The 21,174-nt window shown below is 44.2% G+C and overlaps 1 protein-coding gene and 1 long non-coding RNA gene across 2 annotated transcripts in view; one reads left to right on the top strand and one right to left on the bottom strand.

Annotated features, from left to right (window-relative positions):
* Positions 1 to 4,313: 4,313 nt before the first annotated feature.
* The window catches only part of LOC121037231 (uncharacterized), a 28,233-nt gene continuing 11,372 nt past the window's right edge, over positions 4,314 to 21,174 (top strand). The window contains exons 1-2 of the long non-coding RNA XR_005793664.1: positions 4,314 to 4,428; positions 5,446 to 5,592. This is a non-coding gene — a long non-coding RNA (uncharacterized LOC121037231). The remainder of the gene's footprint in view (positions 4,429 to 5,445; positions 5,593 to 21,174) is intronic.
* Positions 4,421 to 20,797, bottom strand: TECTB (tectorin beta). The gene is made up of 10 exons (XM_040486432.1): positions 20,722 to 20,797; positions 19,836 to 20,026; positions 18,499 to 18,641; positions 18,321 to 18,393; positions 13,052 to 13,155; positions 12,848 to 12,931; positions 8,545 to 8,707; positions 6,947 to 7,019; positions 5,725 to 5,757; positions 4,421 to 4,586 (listed from the first exon to the last, which is right to left on the bottom strand). The coding sequence occupies exons 1-10, from the start codon at positions 20,795 to 20,797 to the stop codon at positions 4,537 to 4,539; spliced, it is 990 nt and encodes a 329-aa protein (XP_040342366.1). The 3' UTR covers positions 4,421 to 4,536.

Below are 21,174 nucleotides of genomic sequence, written 5' to 3'. Positions count from 1 at the left end.
GCTATTTTCTTTAAAGATGTTTATGGGGTCCCATGAAAGTCTGAGGACCATTCTGTGAGATGCATTGAATATCCTATTCAGGAGGTGTAGATCTGGGGGAGCCAGTAGGGGGAGCCATCTAGCTGGCCTCCCCTTCCTGCCCTAGAGTTCTGTGGCCTAGACCAAATGAGGAGTTCGAAGAGCTGGATATAGTGAACTCATTTTCTGGGCGACCAGGGCTGGGCTGTTGCTCCCAGACCTGCCAGTGAACTTGTCCTGGCTGCCAGATATTTCCGGCCTATTAGCTTGTGAATTTGCAGTGAACCCAATTTCATTCGGAGAGAGAGGAAAGCTAGAACAAAACCTGGAGCTGTTGGCCCCACCCTGTGCTGCCTTCCTTTGCAAGGGGCTGATCTCTAACCCTTGGTTATCAGAAGGCATCTCAGGAATGTTTTGGGGGGGGATAAAGCTCTAGCTAAGGTGCGAACAACCACTGAAATCCAACAGGATCAGGCCATTCCAGGTACGCCATATCTTGGCAGTCAGTCCCTGGAAAGCCTGGTCCTGAGCTCTGATTTTCTGTGAGCACAGCAGCTTTCAAATGGAAATGTCCCATTCTCAATTTATTGCTTAATTTCTTTCCTATCCAAAGCGAAGGAGTAAAGATAGGCTTTTCCTCCAATCAAGGCTTGAATTTTAAGTGGAATTTTTCATTCACTTATGAATTGCTATTTTTTTTCGATCTCTGATAGACGAAGATGAACCCATCCATTCTGCAATACACATTTTCCCCTTTACATGAAGAACAGGATTTCATCATGCCTGTCAAGTGGTTTCTTGTAGTAGACTTACTGAACCACTAATGAACTTACAGTCCTTTTTTTTGTTTGTTTGTTTTGATCCCTTGCAACTCCTCACATCCAGTTTTTCTTCCTTGTGGCTGCTCTTAAATATGGGAGAGTGCTTCAGATGATATATTGTGTTTGAGACCTTTTCCTGGTGAATTTCTCATGACTGGAAAAGTGAGAATCAATGAGACTGGGAATGTTTTCTTTTGTACGTGACCTGTGAGCTGCCTTTGTAGGGATATTTTTGATCTCTGTATAGGAAAATAAGCTACTTTTTGGTGAGTTTAGAGCCGTTAATAACACATTTTACAAAAAGTTTGGTGGAATTCTTGCCTTTTTTAGGAAGAGAGACACTAAATAGGGGCCAAGGGAAATGCTTTACAAACAGTCCCATCTTCATGGAACTACTCTGTGCTTCCATTGGCAGGACTTTGCTTCTGCCCAGAGAGAGGCGACTGAGCTCTAGGACTTTCACAGATTCCATTCGCTCTAACATGATCCCATTTTTATTGTGGTGAGATCTGCTCCTCTCTCTAGGCCTTTCATCCAAGATTGAAAGTATTAGTCAAAAGAAGGCATTTATCTGAAAGTGACAGGGGAGCTTCCCTTGCTACCTCAGCATAGCAACAATGGACCAATATTTGTCTTCTCATCCTTCAGGACTTCTTCCCTTATTTGGGAGCAGGGCTTCTGGATTCCAAACGCTTTGTTCTACCATGGAAGGGAATAGAACAACCTCTGCTATTGTTGGGGAAGAAATACCCCTTCCCCATCCATCCATCCATCCATCTATCCATCTATCCATCAATATGACATTTCATTTATTCAAAGAGCATTTTTATAGCACTTACTCTTTGCCAGGTACCATATGGTGGCTGGGGTGGGGTGAGGGGGTGGAGGGGAGATGAGGATATGACACTTTCCTTGATCTTTAGCTCTCAGTTTAGTTGAAGAGAGGTGACACAAGTTTTAGTACTGTTATATTAAGGACTAATACAGGTATATACCAAAGTATAGGGAACTAAGAAGTCCAATGTTGTTGCATTTAAAAAGCATTAGAAAATGATACACAGATGTAGGGGTAGGGTGGGACATAAGGATTGCCTAATATTATCCCAGCTTTGTATTTGTATGTAGTGTGTGTGTTTGTTCCCTTCCAGCTCTAGCCCACGTGCTGACCCAAGTAATGTTTATACAATAAAGACTTTGCTACTTCTGTCTTTTTCATGGAACATTATAAACATTTGGCATCTACGCTCATACAAACACATAATACATATATCTACACATGTGCATCCACATACATTCACATGTGCACACACATGTACATGTATACACACATGAATGTCTGTCTAAATCTGTCTCTTTTGGTTGATCAATAGGTAAAGATTCATGTGTGTATATTCAGTATATATGTGTATATGTATATATGCATGTCTGTCTATTTTTTCTTTCTATTACTCAAGCTTTGAGAGAGAAGGAGAGACTTTAAGGATCATAAGCAGGAATTTGATAAGATTAATTTCCTAAAATCTACATCCGATGTTTTTTCTATGTCAACCAAGGATACCTAAGGGAAAATATACTCTTTATTTGTTCTATAAATATATCTTATGTTTGACACTCACAAGCATTTATAACAGATTGAGTGTTTTCTCTTAATTCCTTGATAGAGAAGTTAGAAGATACAAAGGACTTTAGTTAACCTGAGATTGAAACATTTTTGGTTGTTGGTGATTGACGTTAGGGCATTAGAGACGTGGAGAGCACACAGATGGCTTTGCCTCCTTGCATCAGAAACTGAATGCTGGAAGTTTTGGAAAGTAAATATAGGGTAGAATGATGGAAAGTCGGTGGTATGTATGTAAGTCTAATAAGTTCTAGTTGTAGGAACCTCTGGGAGGGTCGAGGAGTTGGCTATCAATATGACATATTAACACTGTAAGCTGTAGCCATAGTTTAATTATTTTAAGGCATTTTATTTATTCTATAGAACCAGGTGGAGATACAAGATCATTAAACAATATGATAAAATAAAGCAAAACTAATACAGCATTGTTTTACTCTGACGGCCAAAGATATATGATAATGTCTCTATGCTATTTAAGAGTTTTTGACTAGAACCAATAAAATATGTCTTTTGTCCTTCCTGACTATAAAAATTCTGAGTTTACAGGAAGAAGAGATCCCAAACTAGTTGGAACTCCAGCTTTGAGACCAGTTTAAGCTTCCTTGAGTCACTTGAATCTAGTCTGTTGCTAAATAAACATTTACTCCCTGTGATCAGACATTTGGGAACTAGCTGCATTTCTCAGTTTCTTAACACGGTTGTAAAAGCCCCAACAAACTACAGATCTCAAAACTTCTCAAATACATTAAACATGGAGATACAAACTGATGTGTTTTCAAATTATAAGGCCACTAATTAAGTCTGTACAAGACGAAGGAAGAAAAAGTAGAGCTCTGGCTTTTTCTAGCACATTCTAGCTTCTAAGGATTTGCCAGTTCTCTATGAGGATTGGTTCATTTACTTTTCTTATCCTGTTGACCATGTGCATCATTAAAATCAACGTCTTCCGGATCACTGGGGTGGCAGTATTATCAGGGTGCAGCACCACGTGATTCCACGGGCTGTTTTTGCATGTGTGTTTCTGACTTTTGTGTGTGTGTGTGTGTGTGTGTGGGTTCCATTCTAATGATCAGAAGTTAATGAGACCAAGACAGATACCTGCTTCACTGTTAAACTAAAGGCTAAATGAAGTCAGTCCATTTGGTACTGATGCTTTCTTAAATCAAGTAGAAAACAAATAGTGAGAGCATCGAGCATCACAAGGTATACTGTAGGATTGGGAACTCCAGAGACCTTGTCACCGATGTCACTCCAGAGTCATGTTGCCAGCAGCAGGTTTCATTTAGGCAGTGCCACAGTAGGAGGTTAAATTTATGTTGATGTGAGTTTCATTCTTTTTGTAGCTTTATTCCTTTTTCATCTGTAATTTTCTTTTGATTTTAGAAATCAATCAAATATAAAAATGAGTCAGTTAATACCTCTATAATGTTTATACATATTGAAGAAACACTACAATAAAAACAAATTAGGTTAGCACTGGGGGCCTCTCAGGAATTATTTTCTTTTATAATACTCAGGTTTAAGCAAAACTATTATATTCCACTCTGATTCCCACATATCATCATTTGAAAGATTGGAACCCCCTGCCTGGTGGCTCAGCCCTGGTTCTTAAATAAGCATTGCACAACATCAGGGACAAAGGCCCCCTCTTGGCAAAATTGGCTATTCCTGTGCATTCTGTACTTAGCACTGACTTGGTGGTTATGCCCTACATTCTCGTCAAAATGTTCAGCTGCACTTGGTTGGGTGTGCTAGTGTTTTAAAATTAGAATGGCTTTCAAAGAAGTCCACTGCAGCCCTGACTTGAGCCTGGGGAAAGGAGACTTCTCGGCCAGCTGCCGGAGAGAGACTGTAGGATCTCAGAGCCACAGGAAGTCACAAGAGGAAGGAGGGCACCAAAGACAATCACTGAAAGGCGCAAAAATCAATGGAACACGTAATTGGCAAAGCGCTATTCTCCGCTCCTCAACAGTATGTTCTTCTGTTTGTTCTTGTTGGCAGCACAATAAATGGGAGTTTGTCATCGACACAGGAGATGATGTTGGGTGGAGGAGATGCCACTGCCTGCCTGGCGATCCCCTACAACACGGCACAAATCCCCAGCATCACGATGAGGTGATAGAGGACGTCTGGGAATCAGATAGGAAAGCAGACACAAACAGTTTACATGGACGGTGGCAACAAAGAGTTAACTCAACAGAAGAGGCAACTCGAGGGCATTAAGTAGGTTTACATAGACGCTGCACATTTTATACAAAATCAGTTATGTTTATCTTTTGGGGTTTCCGGAGCTTGGTTTTGTCAGTGCAAGGAGCCCGGCAGATTGACCTGGGTAACGGACCTCTGACAGATGGGACTCTGAACATGGATAACACAGTGACAGCACATTTCACCACAGGGCTTTCACTGTAGAACTTCCTCAAAAATGAGGATCTGGAATTAGAGTCTCAAAAAGTTGGTTTACATGATTTCCTGTAATCGTGAGGGCAAAGTCTACATCTGTGAGTTTGTTAATAAATAGAACCGTCTTACCCCATCTCCTCACATAGTTGTTCTCCTTCTCATCATTCGGGTGAGATCTTGGGTCTTAGCTGAAACGTTTCTTCTTCTGAGATGCTTCCCCGGCTGCTATCTAAATTACTCCTCTACCCCCACCCACCCCGACGCGTCCCACTAGTGGGAAGGGCAGGGGCTTTGCCCATCTCTCTCTGCAGGAGCACCACTGCCTGGAGGAGTAATCACGGCTGATCTTTACTGGATGTTTGCCGTATGCTGGGCACTGGCGCCCGTAGCTGTAACATTTAATCCACACAGCAGCTATGTATGATAGGAGCAATTGTTAGCCCAACTTCAAAGAGGAAACTGGGGAGGGGAAGGGTGACTTCATTGCCCATGGTCATTCAGTTAATGAGGGGCAGAGTCATAGCAGGGACTCAGAAATATTTGTGCAAAAAACAGATCATTGAAAACCACCTTCTCTAAATGCAGGAACCCAAGCAAAGCCCCTGGTGATGTTGTGCTGAGAAGCGGGGTCCAATTCTGCCTCGTCCGATTTAGCCCCAGCCCCACCCTGCCTGCAGAGCTCTGGGGCCGGCTGGAGAGACATCTACCTCCATCCCCCTCTGTCCCATTCAGGTGTGTTTTAAACAGCAAGTTTCAAGTCCCGAAGGTTTTGTTGGGGCCAAAGGTGAGCCTCTTTTAAAACACACGTCTACGTTGTAAAGGCATTACCCCATGATGTTTCCCAGAAGTGCCTCTTTTCCTTACCTGAGAAGCTATAGAGACTGGGGAATCCCGTGCCTGTAGTGAGTAAAGAGAGAGAATACTGAAGATTTAAGGAAAGGTCATGGAAGGAGCCTCAGAGCGATGCTTCTTAAGTACAAACCTGACCGCATCTCCCCCTGATTAAACCAGCAGACTCCCATTGCCTTTAGGATCAAAGTTTATAGTGGGTTTCATAAAAGCTTCTTTGAAAGGAGAAGAAAATCATTTTCTCCTTGGCTTTCTCAGGCAGGAGTTGATGAACTTTCTGGAAGGGACCAGAGAGTAAATATTCCAGCTATGGGCCGTATGGACCCTATTGCAACCACCTGATGCTGCCGTTAGAGCATGAAAGCACCTGGAGACAATACCGATATGAACCCACGTGGCTGTGTTCCCATAAAACTTGATAGAAAACTGAAATTTGATTTTTTTTTGTCATGTATACGTGACACGAAACGTCATTCTTTTGTTTCCAACCCTATAAGAAGGCCATGGCTCGTAGGCCCTAAAACATCAGGCAGCAGCCTGGATTGGGTCCCTGGCCGTAGTTTAGCAACTGTCCTCCAAGGTATGTAGCTACTAGAGGCCCCAGCCTTCCCGCAGGCCCTGCTCACCATTCACGTCATACCACTCTTCAGGTTGTCCTGAAGGATTACTGACGGAGGTCTTCCCCGGCCCTGGACGGGGGTGAATCCCCTTGCTGTGAACTCCCATGGCACCCTGCCTCATCCAGCCCCATTGACAGTCATCTGCCTCTCCCTTGGCATTTAGCAACTCTCTCCTTGCTAGATGTAAGTCCTTGAAGACAAGGGCCATTTGGGTCTCCTTTAATTCTGAAACCCCGGCGCCCAGCCCTGCCCAGGGTCAGCACTGACTGCTCTATGAAGTTTTGTCGACTTGAGCTAGATGTCCCCGGTACATTTCATCGTGTATTATCATTGTCGACCACATGCTCTGCCCGGAAGCTCAGAATTTCCTGATTCCTTGCGGGCATTGGAATTTAGGCTGCAGATAGAACGTTTCTGGGTCGTTCACAAGCCTCAACTTCTTGGTTTGGCATGAGCTACAGCTTCCCGGCCCCCCAGCTGGGAAGCCTTGAGTTGCAGGTGCAGGTAGTGTCTACAGGCACAACTGGTTTGGCAATTCAGTGAAAATGCTCAAACCGGCTGTGCCTGTGGACGCAGCCCAGAGTGAACTCAACCATTCGGAAAACAGAGAAGCTTACTACGGAGGGAGAGCTCCACTACGAGGACGCCCCCTGTCTGGTCCCGAAGGAGTCGCTTCCGTTTGTCACAAGTCTGGAGACCCAGGAGCAGCAGAGGGGAGGGGCGTGGAGAAGGGGGCACACAGGAGAGAACACAGGAGAGAAAAGAACACAGGAGAGAAAAGAGAGAAAGACAAGAGATTAAAAACAGAAGTCACAAACCTGATAGTCAAAATTCCCCAGCCAACAGGTGTTAGTTACCTTATTTGTCCGCTTATGTATTTACTTACAACCCAGAGCCAGAGTCCCTTCTCTAACTTGAGAAGAGGGCAAAGCTTTTCTTTATTAACTCTTCAGGCTGGAAGAAATCCCTCTGGGAGAGGTTGTTGGGTGTGGGAGGGATTGGCACTGTTTGTTTTGGTAAGCAAGGCTTTTACCCGCGGTTACTGTCATTGGACACTTGCAAATGTGTTCTGATTCATTTTCTTCTCTTTTTAAAATATAGTAGCAATAATTACGCTTTCCTTAACTGTAAAGCATCTCTCTGCTCCCTCCCTTTTATTTGTATTCCTACCTGACCATTTTCCAGCCAAGCAAATCAGTAGAAATAGAGATCATAATCTTATTTTGGTTGGTTACTACAGGCTACATGAGCAGGTGCCCTCTTTAGAAACTCTGTGTCCCTCCTGACTGGGGTCTCTTATCCAAATAGACCAGAGCAGGCAACACTCTGTGATTTAGCACTTTTAGGTCTAAGACAGTGGTTCTCAAACCTGAGCATGCCTCAGAATGGTCTGTTAAAGCACAGGTTTCTAGGCCCACCCAGTGTTTCTGAATCAGGCGGTCTGAGGGACGTGAGAATTTGCCTCCCTAACAAGCTCCCAGGTGACGCTGAGGCTGCCGCGGACCACACTGTGGACCAACTGATCTAAGGACCAGGTTCACACCTGGCAGCAGCGGTAGAGTGTCTCCCAGCTGAACTTGCTATGCGTGTTGATGGATTCTGCAGCAGCTCCTTGGTGGGTGATGCAGAGGGGAAAGCTGACCCCCGGCCTGGGCTGCACTGAACGTGGCTGTGAAGCAGGGGCGTCACCACCAGGCCCTTCCTCTCCCAAGGTCAGTTCAGCTGTGATGCGTGTCGGGAATTTCTGCGGTATCTCTCTAGTTCAAGTCCCAGAGATGGACCATTAGGCTGGCCAGGCAAGAGCTAAAAATACCCACCTTTTGACTTCCATCCAGTGCCTACTGCTACCGCCTAGGTTTTGAATTTTCCTTGTGCTTTTAACCGTCTCAAGGTATTTCCATGTCTGTCGTTGTACTCATTTTCCCTAACACAGCTGTCTGAAGAGGGAAGGGCCACCATGACTTATCACCACTGTCTTTAAAGATGAGAAAACCAGGCTCCAGAGATTAGCATATGCTAGACCATGTAGCTTGTTGGTGGCGAGGCAGACAGAGCCGGAAGGTCTGCCCCCATACCCAGTGCCCTTTCGTCCAGAATGCTCTCAGCACACGCGTACATTGGTCTGGTTACGATTCCCAGCTAAAAATACAACTTCTCAAATTCCGCCCCCACCCCCACCTCTGGTCACATCGCTTTCTGGAGAGAGGTGGCTCACCACTGGGCAGGAGAGCTTCTCACTGTCACAGATGAATGTCTCACAGTGTAACCAAACCTTGGAGAGTTTGGGGATGTTCTGGAACCGGAAAGCGTTGAATTGGAAGGTGGCTCTGTGATCTTTCCCATTCTCATGTACAAGGACTGTTTCATCTGTGGGGCAGCTGGAGCAGATGGGACAGGGGGAGAGAAAAAATCACCTCATGAACTCCAGCAAAGTCTTCTGAGGTAAATTCACAGACAACAGCAACACTCCCTTGAGCTTCTATACAGTACGTTATCCTCACAAAGCTCTTTGACTGGCAGCACCTTCCTTACCCTCATAATATGAGGTCAAGTTGAGGAGCTATGGGATGGGTGTGCTGGTCCTCATTCCATAGGGGTGGAGAGGAGTGAGAAGCTGCACACCTGGTAAGTCACCATACCTCTGTCCCCAAGAAGGGAAATCCTTGAGAGATGAAGTCGACTGAAGGACTGGGACATGTACAGACTCCCAGTATATGTACAAGATAAAGACACTGGCGCTGAGAAGAGTATTCCCAAAGTACTGCCATAGCCACCTAAGCCAAGTCATACCCAACATACTGCTCTGTGTACATTGTGAGGGTTTGCCACTGGGAATTTGAATTTATGTTATATTATTTAAATTCTGCATTATATCGTTACCTTTGTAAGAATTTGGTCATGTTTCTGATATTGGCATAGGAAAAAAATGACTGGAAGGATACCATCTAAATATTAACACTGGCTATAATGGAGTGGTAGAATTATGGACAGGTTTTGCTTTCTTCTTATATCTTTATATATTTTCCAAACTCTCTGCATGAAAATGTAATATTTGGGAAATTCCAAAGTCCCAAAGATAATCATTGCAATAGAAGAAACAATAATGACACAGATGGGCATTTTTCAAATTGCCCAAAAGTCAATGACTCTCACTGGGGGGCCATTTTGCGCTCTGAAGACATTTAACATTGTGGTTGTCATGATAGGGAGACGGTGGTACACATGTAGTAAGTAGAGGCCAGGGACGCTGCACATCATTGTACAATGCACAGGACAGCACCCCGCCCAACAAAGAATGATCCAGCCCAAAATGTCAATGGTATTGAGACTGTACTTGGTTTAAGCAAAATTGCTTTTTCACTTATCGAACAGATGCTGCTTCCCCATTTAAGTGCCAGACGTTCAACAAAGTGTTGGGAACAGACACAGTCATTCTTGGGAATACACAGTGAGGCCCGCATGAGCTTTGGGAATTGTTGTCTTTAGGTGACAAGGAACACCAGAGTCTGTCCTCTGTGGAAAATGGCCTATGGGCCCAAAAGCTTAAGACCAGTGGATGAACACCACAGTGGACCCCAAAGTTAATGCCTCTCCCAGAACATCTCTCTGACTCCATTGTCAATCCAACTCAGTGTACATATACCAGAGATCCACCCAGCTACCTCAGAGCCCTCGAGATATGCCCTCCTCCATCCATTCCATCCAAACCGGACATCAGGGGGCAAATTAGAGGTAGGACTGAAGGAATGTCAACTCCGTGAGTTAGTGATTGAGATGAGAAGTGACAGTGTGCCTCATATCTGGACCAGGGGTCAGAAGCCGGGCCGTGTTTGTGGTGACCTCTGAGTCATGACAGAGCTGGAGGCATTTTCCGAGTTGTGAAACAAGACCTTGAAGGATCATTTGTTCAATAAACCTGAGATCCTTGTACGAACTCAAGACGTGAGTCCTTAAAATAGCTCTTTGCAGCTGGAGTGACACCATGCCAGTGGAAAACAATGTAAGCAGAGCTTTGTTGGGGGTGGGGAGGAGGCAAGTCCTGGGCAAGCTTAGATGTCTTGGCTCTGCCGCCTCTTGGCATTGGCTGTGGCACCTGCCCCTCTGTGACAGACATCTTGGGAAGACAGGACGCCCAAGGGAAGCTGTGACAACATCACCACAGGAGCCCCCTTCCCCACATAGCATCAAAATTCCCAATAATATATCTCTTCTAATCTCTCCGGGCACTCTTGAAAACTGGGTTTTCCTCTAAAAGGGCCCAGTGGAAACCTAAAGCATCTGGGAGATTATGGGAGTGGACTTTCTCATTCCTCCCCTTGGCACTGTTTTTTTGTGCCAGTATCTCCAACCTCAAGGGGTCATTTCAGCCAAGCAGAATATGGAACTAGATTAGGGCTTCTTCAGTTGGACTCTGCTTACATGCAGGTTCCCAGGGTTTGCCCAGGAACCCTCTGACGGGGTAGGTGAACTATGTGCCTGCATGTGTAACAGGCACCCAGGGTGTGTAATTCCCGTGCACACACAGTCTGAGCACTGCCGGTATAGACTACCACAAGGGCACAAGCCTTCCTTTTTTCCTGCTATTTTACCCATCGTTAGCTGGGAGTCGCAGTACCAGAATGATCTGCAGGGAGATGTTTCCATGGTATGCCAGAAACCTTTACCCCCGTGTGTCCATTGCCTGAGAGAGGTTTCAGTGCCTGATCATAATTTCAGGTCCCTGTAGGCCAAGAATTTATTTCACAATCTCCCTGAAATCATCTGATTACACCATTGTCCACAGAACCTAAATGAATCATTCAGTGACAGGTGTGACATCCAAATTAAGCTCCCATCTCTGCAGGAAGATTTCTGGCTTGTGTAGATGTGATTCTGCTGGCCTGTCCTACCTACACTGCTCAGGAAATAATGCTGCGTGAGTTTGAAGCCCAGATCATCTGTTCCCTTAGTGACTCTGGACTTAGGCAAGTTTCTGAAGCCGTCTCTGTCGCTGATACTTCTCATCTGTAATATAGTGCTTATTATACTATCTACTATATACTACCTACTATATTATACTCCCCCTACTATTGGGGGGGGGCGCTGATGAGATTAATTATATACTTTTAGAGAGAGGGAGAAAGAGAGAGAGTTGGGGGAGGGAAAAAAGAGAGGGAGAAAGAGAATTCCAAGCAGGCTCCACACCCAATGCAGAGCCCGACACGGGGCTGGATCTCAGAACCGTGATACTATGACCTGAGCTGAGATCAAGAGTTGCTTCACTGACTGAGCCACCCGGGCACCACTGATGAAATTTAACTAAATTAATATTTATAGAGCACCTATCTAGAACATGTTTGGTCTGTTGTAAGTGCTGTATAATTTTTAGGTAAGTAAAAATAAATAAAGGCCCAAGGTAAGGTGGCTCCACCCTTGTTGTCTAATTATTTTTGTTCGGGGCCCCAATATTGACTTAGCTCAGATGGGTTCCAGCAACAACACGGATGTGCCTGCCTGCTTGGGCTTGGGGAACGGTCTCTTCTGTATTTACTGTTCTTTGTGTGGCTGTTGCCCACATCTCTAGTCTAGCTCCATCTGTCCTCTGTTTTTCAAAGCTACAATTTTAAGTGTTTCTAGACAATTACCATCTCAAGCTCAACATGACATCCCTGAAGTCAAGGAGAATCGAACACCCTTAGCCAGAAATCTTCTTCCCTAGCAACCAACAGCAAACATTCCTCACACTCACAACCCAGAGGTTTGATGTCCCATATTTCTCAGGCTTTTTGCCCCATCCTTCTCTCCACCCCATATCCAATTGGTTGCTAAATTTTGATCACTTCTCCCTCCTTTGGATGACCTTTCTATTCACTTGGCTATGCCTCAGTTTGGGCCACGGCCTCTAATATGGTCTTTCTACCTCCCATGTCCTGCTGCTAAACCATCCTGTGGATGACTTCCAGAATCATCTTTCTATTGTACAATTCCCATACTTTTGTCCTCTACTCAAAAATGTTAAGAACTCTTCATTATCTACTGAATTAATAATAAAAATCGACAATATTATTTAAATTGATTGGATACTGACTAGGTATTACATGCTAAATTTTTTGCATGGATTATCTAATTGAGTCCTCACCAGGGTTCTGGTGTCAGACTAATTGGATTTGAACCCACTTTGCAATAAACAGACACACACACACACACACACACACACACACACTGTTATATAACTTATATTACTTAACACCTCCTGTGACTCAGTTTTCTCACCAGAACAATGGGAATGGTAGGTAATAACCACTACCTCTTGCAAGGCAAATGAGTTAATACATAATAAAGCTCTCGGAACAGTACCTGGTACCCAGAAAGCACTATATAAAAGTTTGCTAGCATCAATACTCAGTGCGGAAACACAAGGTGTCACTAATGTGACCCTGAGAAGCTCCCCCTTTTCCTCCCCAGCTATTCCAAGCCAAAGTAGCCTTGGGTCTACCTGGTGCCCTTCTCGGCACTGTGCTCAAGGGAGTGGTACTCACCCCTTGTTGATCAGCTGCCATTGCAAAGGATACATGAAATCAGCCGATGGTGTGGCCCAGCAGCTATTCAAAACCACTTTAAACCTGGGAATGAAATAAAAGGCATCCCTCTGAACCAGAGAACTGTGTGCCTAGAAACATCTTGGCTGATCTTTTTTCTTTTCTTTGTATTTAAAAATATAAACATGGAGGAAATATACTTACCTAATGCTCAACCCCTTGGCTTCTACTCCCGCAAACAGATCTGAACCGATTTCAGATGTCTCCAGGACAAAAGGGGCTTCCTTCTTAGTGGAGAACTTGGCATTCTTTAGAAGGAAATTGACACGGGGCATTACAACCTCTCAGACTGAGCAATTGAGCATGACAGGAACAGATGAATTGGGGCGGAGTGGGGGTGGGAGTTCCCCAAAAGGCACAGGCACATGAGACCACAGAGACACCCTCCAGGACTAGAGAAGGTGTACCTCCTAGGATGCTGGTACCATCTTAGAAAGGATGAGGCTATCACATCTCTGGATTTGCTGGTCACAATGAGACAACACATACTGTATGTCTCATCTGTGCCGATGAGGAACAAGATTTGGCTGATGGAAAAAAGGTAGAATCCAAGAATGCTGAAGCACTGAGCTTTACTTAATCACCCACGCAAATAGGGATGAAACACATGCAACCCCACTTTGCTCTCGCTCACCTTGACTATCTACCCGAGCAGATTCTAGCGTGGGTCAAAAAGCATAAGATCTGATTCCAGTACAATTAACAACAGCGGCAATAACAACAACCTACTGATTACCTACTAAGTGTCAGGCGCTGCTCTCCATATTGGGATAGTCTTTCATAGAGATGTATCTGAGAACAAAGCAAAGATCTCTGTCTCTAACCACCTGACTTTCTAGCAAGGGATGCAAACAATAGACAGCAGGTAAGTAAATTACATAATATGCTAGAATAGAATATAATACCTTATATAGAAAAACTATATGTGTGTGTGTGTGTGTGTGTGTGGTTATCACTTCCTCAGGCAGTTCTGGGTGAGTTAAGAAAAATAGTAGGGTGTCCAAATGACTTACCCAAAGGAGACTGACTTCTCCATTCATTGCCCTGGTTTCATTCAACTTCAGTAGCAACCTTTAACTACTCTCTGAGTTTAGCCTCCAGAGACAAAAGCCTTCTGACAGAAGCACAAGGATCCTGGGCTAATTCTAGTGCCCACTACTAACTTACAGGCAAATCAGGCTTTGGGGCCTCAGTTTCCCCATCTGCAAAATGGGAACGTCCTGTGCCTTCATCAGCCTTGCAGAAATATTTTTATGATGGTGATTTTATGTAATAGAAGTATAAAGCCTAAGCCAGGATACTAGTTAAAAGATTGACTTTCATGGACTTGGAGGTAAATAGTGGCAGCAAGGATATAGTTAAAATGGACTCTAACCCCCTAAGGGTCAAATTCAGGGCATTTGCTGAGAGGTCTTAGATTCATCTTCCAGGGGTCCTTCATTTTTAACTGGTTTCAGGTCCAGCTAGGGCTCCCTGACTCAGTCACCTAGAAGTCAGTTCTTTTCTTTCAGTCAACCCCCTGCACCACTCAGATGGTTGCAATAATTAAACAATAACATTCTTAATCATAAGTGATTTACCAGCATAATATGCAGGTAAAATGGCAGATTGACAATGACCGTTCCCGTTTATTGTTAGTTTCTGGGGTCTGTCATGTTTCAAGAGACTGTTTACAAATGTTGGACCTAACCTGGGGACCACAGTGAAGTCCCAATGTAGCCACTGGTGCTTCTCCCACCCCATCTCCCAGCGATCATCCCAGGGTATCAGGGTATTGGAATAATGCCTCTACTTGCAGAGGAGCTAGTGTGTTTCTGTTACAAAGTGAAGAAAAGAATCTGCATCATTAATTCCATTTCTGAAACAAAGCACTTTTAATGGTCAGTTTCTCCACTTCTCACCCTACAGCTAAGGCTATTATCAGTGTAATCTCCTCCTACTTTCTTTAGAACATGAGTTAGGGACCTATTTCCAGATAGCTTCATCCTATAATACTCAGACTGTATGTTCTGGCATTCCTGGAAGCACAGAAACACCACATAAATTACCCATTCGCTGAACAGGATGGAAGAACACCTTGAAAAATCATGCCCTCTGGTCCTTTCACTTGGCAGAAAGGTTGAGTCACAACTGGCTATTGACACGGTTAGGATGGGTACATCTGGCTTAATGGCAGTTCTCGTGGGCAAGAGCTGAGAGTTGCTGTTGCTTACAAGCTCAGTGTGAGATAGAAATGAAAGGAAACTGTGCAAAGCTAATATCCCAGAACATGTTCCTAGAATCTTTCAGAACTGAGAAGGTCACCTCTGACCCGCTGTGCCCTGCATAGGTCAGAAAAGGTCTAGAATATAAGATTTCGATTCCGGGCTCCACTTTTTAATAAGGGCACTGGCCAAGTGGATCGTTCTTAGAGAAGAAGGAGGAAGAGGATGGTAGAGCACCAATGGTGGAGAGATATTGGGGTAGGCAAGCCTAAGAGAGTTGAAGGGCCGTCGGCAACATCACGACTCAGAATTATTTCAGAAGACAGAACCACAAGCAATGGACTGTAGTTCAGGATGTCATATCTAAAATGCTGATCTAAAATGGGAAGGGTCAACTTGCCCTTGTCCCTGAAAGAGGTGGGGAGCCCACACCTTAGCAATCTTGCAGGAGGGCTTTGGACTTTGGGTGCAAAGTCAAGGTTGATCATCTCTTAAGATTGTTCTGACTTTGGAAGTCTATGAATTTGACCTCTATGGCTTGCACTTGTTCCATCCCATGCCTTTTTACTGGTCTCTGTCTAACTAGGAAGAAAGGTCAATACTATTTCGATCGAATAAGTCAACCTAGCCCCATACTGACATTGACGGCATAAAGGCAACAACATTCTAATGGCAACTGCCGGTGCTAGGAGCTCTCAGAGTTTCCACTTTAAATGGGGTCCCAGGCCCCAATCATGAAAGTAGCCCCAATTGGCTACTTTCACAGGCACCTACCTTGTGTCAGGTACTATGGTAAGTGCTTCATAAGAATAATTTTATTTAATCCTCATAATAGACATATGGGGTAAGTGCTATTATTAGTTTTATTTAGCAAAGGCATAGATGAAGGCCTAAAGAGGTTCACTAACTTACCCAAGGTCACACAACTAATAAATGGTAGAACTAGACTTTAAACCAGTGGGTCAATGACAGACTATTTTCTTAAGCACAGTGGTAGTCTACTTCTGCAAGCTGACTACCTTCCTTTATTTTGAATTGGGGGCCAAAATAACTTCTCACTGAGAACACCAACTATGGCCTGTTGGCAGGAGTGAGTGGGAGGGGGTAGAGAGAGAAGAGAGGAAGCATGTTGAGTAGAACTGGTGGTTTTGGAGCCCAGCATTTAGAGCCCTTGGAATCCTAAGCAATTGGCGGTGCATTGATCCTTTGTGCAATCTAGGGCACAGCTCAGTCTCTGGTAATTTGATGGAAATGTATGCAGGGAGCAGCTGTTGCTTCAGAAACACACAAGAATGCTCTCAAAGCGGAAGAAGGGAGGAGAAGAAAAATACCAGCCGCATGGGTCAGGCATAGGAAACCCAGACTATGGTAGGAATACTAATCAGTACAAAAGTTTCTGTTGCAACATCTGACTCCCTCTTTGCTGAGATCCGTTTGTCCTATAAAGGTCTTAATGGGTCCCAGGAGATGCCTTAGCTTCACTTCTAGAACAGCTCAAGGAAATGTCCTGTTATGTCTGTCTATCCAGCCCAGAGTATGGTCTGGGTGATGATGAGGATATGACATTTAATTTTTTTTTTCTTAAAAAAGTATAGGTTCCTTCCAGTTCTAAAATTGGATTTTTATGTCTGAAACAGTCTAACATGGTTGATGGTGAGAGATGATTTTTGATAATCCTGGTGCCTTTCTATTGCTAATTTCATAAAATCTTTATAGGATCATATCTATAATTTTATCTGGTTAAAGTAATAATCATGCACCTCAGGACAGGGACTCAGTAGGAAAGACAGCCTGTCACCATGATACCCCCTGAGACTGTTGTTGATGAGTAAGCCTGTTTTTCTCTCTGGACAACCTTCATCAGTTACTCAATGTTGTTGCTACCTTTTCATGCCCCTGCCAGTCCACACTGCATTAACTGTCCTGATTATAGGTCCAGGGGCTAATGGGATTTCTTTTTTCGGGACTTAACCACTAGTGGTTTGTTGTCAGGGGCAGATCTAGGTTCTTTGGGACCTCAAAGCTTATATAATTTAGAGAGTCCTTTCTAATAAAAGGAATCAAAATTTTGCATATGAAATGAGGCCCAGGGCCTTAAAGGAAGCCAGTGCAAGAGAGAGGTCATGAAACTTAAGTTCCATCCCCTTCATAGGAAATAAGCCTCAGAAAGCAGTGCTAAGAGAGATCCGTATGCTAGACTGGGCACTGCTCTGAAGTACCTGCGGGATTGTGGGCACATCATTTCTTCCTTCTGGGCTTCAGATCTCTATCTGTAAAATGGGCCAAGTGACTCTAGGATCCCTCCTAGAGGATCTCTCACCTTCTGAGTTCAGCTGGATTGGTGGCTTCCAGGCAGGCGGTAAAACAAGTTCAAAGAGTTCAAGGTCAGTGGAGTTCCAGGTAATAGAGTCATTTCCTTTGTGAAATGAATGGATTGGGCGTGATGGCTTCTAAAGATATCTCCCAGTTCTAATGTTGTATGTAAAAGTTTCTATTTCTGCCTGCATCTTCCTCCAGCCAGCTGGAGTGTCACTATAAGTATGCTTCCTCATTGGAAGCTACAGGTTTAAAAAACAAAACACCCCTTCTAAACAGGAGGGCAGCTGGGCTAATGGCCACTGCATATTTAGTTTTATTTTGAGAGACCAAATTATGCCTTGAACTTCAATGTCAACATAGGCAGTGTGCCCAAATTAGACCAAGAGGAAGCCCACTCTCCGAAGGGCTTTGGATACCAAAGAACTAGGCAGCAGAGGGCAACCCCATCCTCTCTCCTTAGCCCTGTCCCGGGTAGAAAGGTCACTACTCTGTGCCAAATGCTTTAACAAGAACTGGATGCTAATATAAATCTCTGGAGTGGATTGCGGTGGAAACTAATCTTGCCTAAGGGTTAGATGTTGGCTGACTTACTGCCTATTGACCTTTGGCCACTCACGGGATTTCTCTTGCCTCAGTTTTCTCAAAATCTGAGAAGGGTAACTTTATAGCTCTATGGCACTTCTCTCAGCTCCTCTATCCAGGCTATGAATCTACCTTTCTGTGGCATCTAGTCTTTGAAGAGATTTAGAACTAGACCAAAGCTTGTCTCTTCATTTCAATTCAAGAATGGGGTTCTGCATAGAGCTTAAGGAAAAGCAAACTTGGAAGAATTATCCTGTCATCTCCTGGAAAGGCCACAGGGCACTAATGAGAACCTGGAGACCACTTACAGTGTAGAAGTTGAGAGACAATTGGCTTTCAAATGTGCCCATGCTCCCGTTCTTCACGTGAACAGTGGCCACTCTGAAAAGGGGAGAGAATTTTGCATAAGGACTGAAACATGCCTGATTGACAGGGACTGCAGAACACACACAAGGCAGCCAGCCCTCCACTCTCAGAGTGACTTACCTCTGGTCAAAGGCAGCCTGGTTCACCAAGTAGGTGGAGTGGTAGGTGCAGGAGAAGGAGTAGTTCACGGGCTGGTTCTTTACGATTACTGTGCTGTCATTGGAAACGATGTGGCTGTAGAAGTGATAGATGGGGGGCTTGTACTGGAGAAAGGAAGAAGGCAGTTAGGGTGGCCCTGGACCCCATGATGAGAATGAGGGTTCTGGAAAAAGTGATAGAAGATGGTCAGACCAATAGGAAGACATCTGTGTCTGCCAGTCATTGACGTCCGTGCCTACTCTTTTGGATGTGGGTTGACTGATAATGTTTGTAAAGAGTTCTTGAATACGTTCAGCTAAAATTGTTTAAAATAATCTGGGTTGAATGTTGTACACTTACAAGAAACCCATATAGCCATTGGGCTTCTGACCAAGAAGAACTGGCCAAAGAATCTCTGTTTCCCAGCATCACCTTTTTATCCATTTCCCCCGTCCAAGTAATCTTGCATGAATGCCTTCACTCATCTCCCACTTCTAGAACGTTATTATCTCGTGCGTTGCTTTTTCCTTCTGCCAATAATAAGTACTATTTCTGCGACTTTTTCCTCTGACTTGTTGAACTCCAAGATCACAGAATATTGAAGCTGGGATAGATCTCGAACATCCATGTGAGAGGTGATCTGCCTAAGACCACACTGATGATTTCTAGCTCATTCTTTCAGGATACTCAAAGACATGATGTTTCTGTTAATCATGTCCATGACTCTCTGAATTCCTGAATCCTTGCGGGGCCTTTAGGAAGAGGAAGTGGCCCTGGGTGCTCTTTGCTCTCATTTGCTGAGACCTTATTTATGTACAATCTTGTGCAGTCAAGGCAGTAGGAATGCTAGGGGTCAGCAGTGGCGCAGTCTCCCTTCGTGACTACACCCCGACTGGTTCTGTGGCCCTCAACTAGTGACTTTATTGGGAGGTTTCCAATGTCTCCTCTATCATCTAAGGATTTTTGGCAAGAGGGGGTCTGTGGTTCCTTTTAACTCTGATTACCTGCTCCAGGTGCTTCATGAGACCCAACTATGAACTGTGTTGCACTTTGGTTACTTCTTTAAAATGCACTTCTAACTCTCTTTCATCACCACTTCAAAGTCTCAGGCAGAGGATGCCTCACCATCCGGCCAGGGAGGATGGCGCCTTGTGAGCACATGCTCAGAACTCAAAGCAGGGTGGACATAGGAAATGTACACTGTTGTACTCACAGAAGGTTGCCTACGTTGCTCAGGCAACAAATTAGGAGAATAAACTTTATCTTATTTTGGGGGCCTAGTTTTCTTAGCAACTCTTCATTGTGTGGCCTGGTCTTACCTCAGACTGGGTCCCACAGTAGGACTTGTTTTTAGGCGACAAATCTGGGATCACAAATTGATAGTAACCTCCTTCATGGACCCCATTGTAACACAGCCCACCAAGCGCCAGCTGATGCACTTCCCAGCCGTAAGGACACTCGGGGATTTTGGTGATGATGGTTTTGGGATAACAAAACACGAGAATGACATCTAGAAAGAGGATACACATGGTTTGAAATCAGATACGGTGATCATATCAATCTACATAAAGAACAGCAGGTTCTAGCCACACATGAACATGCAAAAGGGTTGGTTAGAAACATTTTCCTCATTATCCTTCATGAGCTGTGATGAACGCTTTCCCAAAACCTCGGGACTCAAAATTAGTCCCGTTTTAAGCTTTGATCTATTTTAAAGAATATATCTGTGAAACCAGACTGAATGGATTAGAAATATATATAAATTTAGAAATATATACAAATTTCCATGGCCATGAAAGTGAGCATGTAACTTAAAATTTTTTAAAATGTCCATTTCATGCATAACATCATGAAACACTATTTTATAGCACAGAAGTTCAACAGTCAAATAGAAAGCAGAAAAACAGTGGTGATTTTATATCTATCCATCTATCTACCTATCTATCTATCTACCTATCTACTCATCCATCCATCCATTCATCCATCTATCCATCCATCTAGGATTCTCTAATTTTAAAAAAGTCTATGTTTATCCAATACATTTTCACTTCCTATGGGAAAAATCTCATTGGCACCGGAGTGCTTAACAGCTTCTACTTGACCATGATATTGAATTTTGATAACAAGATAAACACAGAGCTCTGAACTTTGCAAAGAAAAGCTTCAGGAAACTTTCCAGAAAGATGGACGGGCACCGGGGCATACCTGCTTTATTCGGAGTGCAAGATCTTGCAGAGGCTTCTGCAAAGACAGCCAACAGGACAAAGGCCCTCATCACCATTGCTTCTCAGAACACACTCTCTGCCAGGCGGCCAAACCAAGCTGGCCAAATGTTCACAGTCCTGCCAGAGCCCGAGCCTCGATCACTCTAGGTCAGAAACATGAGCGAGAAGTTAAAATCAAGGGTGAAAATCAAGCAGCACGCACCGTTGGGGGAAATTTCCAAGAGAGATCAATAATTCTGTCCCTCTTTCTTAATGGTTCCTTGTCTGTGCTGAGAGGCAGAAAGTGGGGCTCATACCACCGGGGACGTCAATGACACATGCGGTTGCTTATGTTTCTGACTGTTTCATTCTCTCTGGACTGTAGAGGCTGTCTCCCAGATGCTCCCCAAATCTCCGGCTTCAGTCCTAGCTCGACTTTATATCAGCTGAGGGT

The sequence above is a fragment of the Herpailurus yagouaroundi genome, unplaced genomic scaffold, assembly GCF_014898765.1.
Source record: "Herpailurus yagouaroundi ecotype Mexico unplaced genomic scaffold, PumYag 163, whole genome shotgun sequence".
Lineage (NCBI taxonomy): Eukaryota > Metazoa > Chordata > Mammalia > Carnivora > Felidae > Herpailurus > Herpailurus yagouaroundi.
This window is presented reverse-complemented; position numbering and strand designations above follow the sequence as displayed.

Coding starts and splice junctions, on each gene's coding strand:
- TECTB (XM_040486432.1), bottom strand. CDS start 20,797: ATGGTGATGAGGGCCTTTGTCCTGTTGGCTGTCTTTGCAGAAGCCTCT. Junction 18,394..18,498: donor CAGGCTGCCTTTGACCAGAG/GTAAGTCACTCT, acceptor TCCCCTTTTCAG/AGTGGCCACTGTTCACGTGA. Junction 4,587..5,724: donor CAGTCTCTATAGCTTCTCAG/GTAAGGAAAAGA, acceptor TCTGATTCCCAG/ACGTCCTCTATCACCTCATC.